Here is a 4297-nt window from a genome sequence, read left to right on the forward strand (position 1 = left end):
CAGAGAAGATCAAAGACGCCTACGCTCTGTACTTTCTCTGTCTGCTCCTCCACCACATAAAGCACTGAGCGAGTCTGAAACAGCTGCATTTTGGAGCTGCCTTACTCAACAAAAATTGACCAAAACAACAATACAATGGAAACCGACCACATATGCTTTATTAGGTCAATCATTTTTTGTAGAAAATTAAATTGTTTTCTAACCTGTCACAGTTGACTTGGACTGGTGTAAGGCGGAATCAGATGCAGGAGACAGGTGCTGGAGTTGAGTGTCCTTTTAATAATTTGACACACAAAAAACAAAACCCCGAGGCACAGGGCGCTACAGACAGACTGCCTGGGAAAAACGCATTCCCGATATGGCGAACAAACTATAAATATTAGCGGCACAAAAAGGCACGGGGCGCAGCCCGGTAAATTCTCTCCTCCTTAAACTGTCAGATAACAAACCCGTAATAAAAACACGGACCACCGTCCTGAGTGGACAATCAACAATCCCGCACAAAATCCCAACTGAAGACACACCTTAAATAAATCCCCACTAATGACAACACAAAACAGGTGCGGAACAGACAGACAAAACTAAACGACAGAAACAACGATCGATGGCAGCTAATAGGCCGGCGACGACGACCGCCGAGCGCCGCCCGACCGAGGAGGGGCGCCACTTTCGTTGGATCCTGTGACATAACCGTAAGTTTGTTATTCCTCTGTACTTGGAATAGATGCCTGCCCTACGTGTCTCTGCTTCACTGCTCCTGCCATCTCTGCACCACTAGTTTCCATATCAGTCCCTTAGCCGCCTTGTTCATTGGCACCGCCACCTCCTCTCTCCGAAGGGACTGTTTAGCTAGCACATCTACTTCCTCGTTCCCTTCCACCTTCACATGGGCTCGACATTGCCTTAATGGGTGCGCTTGTTTTGTTTGGTTTCAGTTGTGTAAAGTAACACATGCTCAGAATATTAGGTTGTTTAGTGCACTGGAAAAAATGTGTCCTGAACACAAGTTGCACAGCCACGCCGTTGTTTTTATTGAGACAATGACGAATGATACTGTTGAAAATATGAAAAAAATCCAAAACGGAGGCTCAGATACAAAAATACACATTATTTATTAGGAATGATTTATGATGTATTTATTTTGCTGTTAATACCCCAAAAGCACCAACATATTTTGACCCCTAAATGCATCAACATGGGTCATTTTAACCCCAAATTGGAAATGATGGCAAAATGGCATTTTCTGTCAAACAGTAACACTTTTTATTTTATTAAATTCCCCAAAATATGCATATATTTTTTAATTTTCACACATTTATAGTCAAATTTCATGTTTAAAAATATACATTTTAGTATGTTTTTCATGTTTTAAACAGTTATTTTGATCAATAGAAGTTTCATTTCAAATTTTCAGAAATGTTGGTAAATTAGCTTTAATTGTCTAAAGAACTTATTAAAGAGATGGGTGTTTTTTTCCACCATCTAGTCATGGTATGGGGTTGTTCAATGACACACATGTTAAAGTAATCCTTCTAACCCCCCCCCCCTTTAAAGGATTTAGATGCACTATTGTAAAGTGTTTGTTCTACTGGATATTATAGGTGAATGCACCAATTTGTAAGTCGCTCTGGATAAGAGCGTCTGCTAAATGACTTAAATGTAAATGTAAATGTTGTCACGACTTCCGCCGGAGTCGGTCCCTCTCCTTGTTCGAGCGGCGTTCGGCGGTAGCCATCACCGATCCACTTTTCATTTTCCATTTGTTTTGTTGTTGTTTTTTTACACACCTGGTTTCAATTCCCCCATTACATGTTCATTATTTAACCCTCTGGTTTCCCCCATGTTTGTGTGCGTGTTTGTTTTATTGTAAGGCTGTATCTGATGGCTGGTATATTGTTACCGGGTTTTTTTATTACGCCTGTTTATTTCGTGGTACCGGTATTTTTCCAGCACCATAGTATTGTGTTCATACTGATGTTTTCTTGTATTAAATACCTTGCCCACACATCTCAGCTCTCCTGCGCCTAACTCCTTTCACCAGTTACCCACAGCCTTGACACGTGTAATTGTTTTAAATCTATGTTTTTTTCAAAGTTTACTATTGAGTCCACATTGTCAGATTAGCCACGTACAACTAGTACACAAAAAAGAGATTATATATATATATATATATATAAATATATATATACCACAGAAATTATATATTAACACAGAAATCATTGTAAATTATTTTCATGTCTGTAACTAGTTGCATAAAAGGATAAAAAAAGGTTTTTGAAATTATGAATTACCCCTGCTGATGCTTATAGGGTTAAAACTTTATTCCAGAAGTGTGCAACATGTATGTATTTTATACTGTAATAAAAAATGTTTATTATAATAAGCAAATTATTATTTTTAAACACAGTAAGCCCATCTATTGGCCAATGATTACAATCATTTTGTTGATTGATTGATTGATTGATTGATTGATTGATTGATTGATTGATTGATGGAGAGGCCAAAGGGGACTCCATTAGAAAAACTTGGTAGGGTCAGACTTGTCACACATCTGGACGTGGACGTGAGAAGTGATCCCTGGGTAGACACTTTGCATGGTCAGCAGGGTCCCAATCCTCTGGCCCTTCTTCACCACCCCAGAGTACTTGTCAGGCTTTACGTAGAACAGCTTAAAGCACAGACCTAGAAAACAGAGACAACCACAGTCAGTCAATCAATCAATCAATCAATCAATTAGACAATCGATTCAGCCACATATTCTTCCAATATCCATTCCGCCATGTGACATATTATTTGCTAGTATACCTCAGTGAAACAACAGAGCCAGAACACGCTACTTCGATACAGCCATGACCAAAATGTACTTTTTCTTGGTGGTTAGGAGAACTTAGACAGCAGGTAAGGAGAATGAATGTAGCAGGTTAGGAGAATGAAGTTAAGGTTAAGAAAAGGATTAGGGTTAGGGTTAGCGTAAATGCTTTCCTAACCTGTTACGACAATCAGAGTGAAGTGGTTGGTTTTTAGGGAGTTCCATCGGAATACAGTGCATATTTACAAGCATAGCATTAACTTAACGATTTATCTCGGTTATTTAAAAGAAAAATGATTCAGGATAGACACTGACCCTCTCCACTGAGGTTGATCCCATCGTTGATGGCTGCCTTCTTCGGGTCTGTGTACACGATCACTTTCCCGTTGAGTTTCACATCAAATGGAGCATACACTGTGGCCCCATCATTACACACAATGTCCAGGCCCTGATGCTCACGGTTTCCTCTGGGCATAGATAGGAAAGGGTATTAATGCTGGGGGATTCACAAAGTATTCAGAGAGTCTCTCAATCACAACGCTATGGTATGTTTTCATTCTTGTACTGTATACAGTAAGAGCATTAATATTGAATTAATGGGATTTTAGATTTCAATCATTGTCATGGAATGTGGTTAACATCTTATCAACTAAAGTATGAGGTAAATTGCAGACAGTAAAATAATACAAAACCAAACTGATACATCAAAATACATGCCACAAATACTACAGACACACACACACACACTTGCCATACCTGCGTGCGCCGTAGTGTCCTTGTCCCCATCTGTCCCCTGTCCTCCTCCTGTTACTGGAGTTGCCGCTGCACAGCTGACCAAACTTGACCATCTCGCACTCTGACAACACAGCTAGAGATGGGATGGACCACAGATGTATTGACCAAGGAGGAAAAGCTTTTATGCTGATATTTTCTACTAAACTATTTAAGGGTATTAAATTATTATATTAAAATGGCAAAATTATATTGAACACAAACTGCACCCAGAACCAAATTACATGTGCGAGCTGGACAGCTACTTGATTTGATATTGCAATGGATTGACCTAATAGTTGAATGAATATATGTCATTTTTGGTTATTCTTACCTATGAGCACCACAGTAAACAAAAGAACAGCAGTCCTCATGTTAAAGCCTTAGATGATGCTTTCACTCAAGGAGAAAATCTACAAGAAAGTCTTGCTCAGCTTCCTTCTGTGTTTCTGACTGCATAATGTCTGTGCTTAAATACCTCTTGAAGTTAAACTTTCCTACATTGCACACCCTTGTATCACACTCTTTCATCAGAGTAGAAAACTCTGAATTTGGAAATGCTTTGTTTACTTTATGAAATCCAGAAAAAAAGATTTGGTAGAACAAAATGGTGGACAGCAGGGTAAACAAGTGGTTATGCTAAAATGTTTATTCTATTCTTCTGGGTAATTTACTTTATGTTCATATTCTTATATTTTATCATGTTTTATTGTTGTT

At 38.8% G+C, this 4297-nt stretch overlaps 1 protein-coding gene across 1 annotated transcript; it reads right to left on the reverse strand.

The window, feature by feature from the left end:
- Positions 1-2285: 2285 nt before the first annotated feature.
- On the reverse strand, positions 2286-4051 carry LOC115205123 (leukocyte cell-derived chemotaxin-2). The gene is made up of 4 exons (XM_029770794.1): positions 3915-4051; positions 3566-3677; positions 3125-3276; positions 2286-2682 (listed from the first exon to the last, which is right to left on the reverse strand). The coding sequence occupies exons 1-4, from the start codon at positions 3952-3954 to the stop codon at positions 2516-2518; spliced, it is 471 nt and encodes a 156-aa protein (XP_029626654.1). The 5' UTR covers positions 3955-4051; the 3' UTR covers positions 2286-2515.
- Positions 4052-4297: the final 246 nt, after the last annotated feature.

This window comes from Salmo trutta, chromosome 13 (genome assembly GCF_901001165.1).
Source record: "Salmo trutta chromosome 13, fSalTru1.1, whole genome shotgun sequence".
NCBI lineage: Eukaryota > Metazoa > Chordata > Actinopteri > Salmoniformes > Salmonidae > Salmo > Salmo trutta.

What these genes read in the sequence shown, in the direction of transcription:
- LOC115205123 (XM_029770794.1), bottom strand. Translation starts at nt 3,954, where the DNA reads ATGAGGACTGCTGTTCTTTTGTTTACTGTGGTGCTCATAG. An exon ending in GTTTACTGTGGTGCTCATAG is followed by an intron (nt 3,678 to 3,914) that starts GTAAGAATAACC and finishes TCCCATCTCTAG; the next exon opens with CTGTGTTGTCAGAGTGCGAG. An exon ending in GGACACTACGGCGCACGCAG is followed by an intron (nt 3,277 to 3,565) that starts GTATGGCAAGTG and finishes ATCTATGCCCAG; the next exon opens with AGGAAACCGTGAGCATCAGG.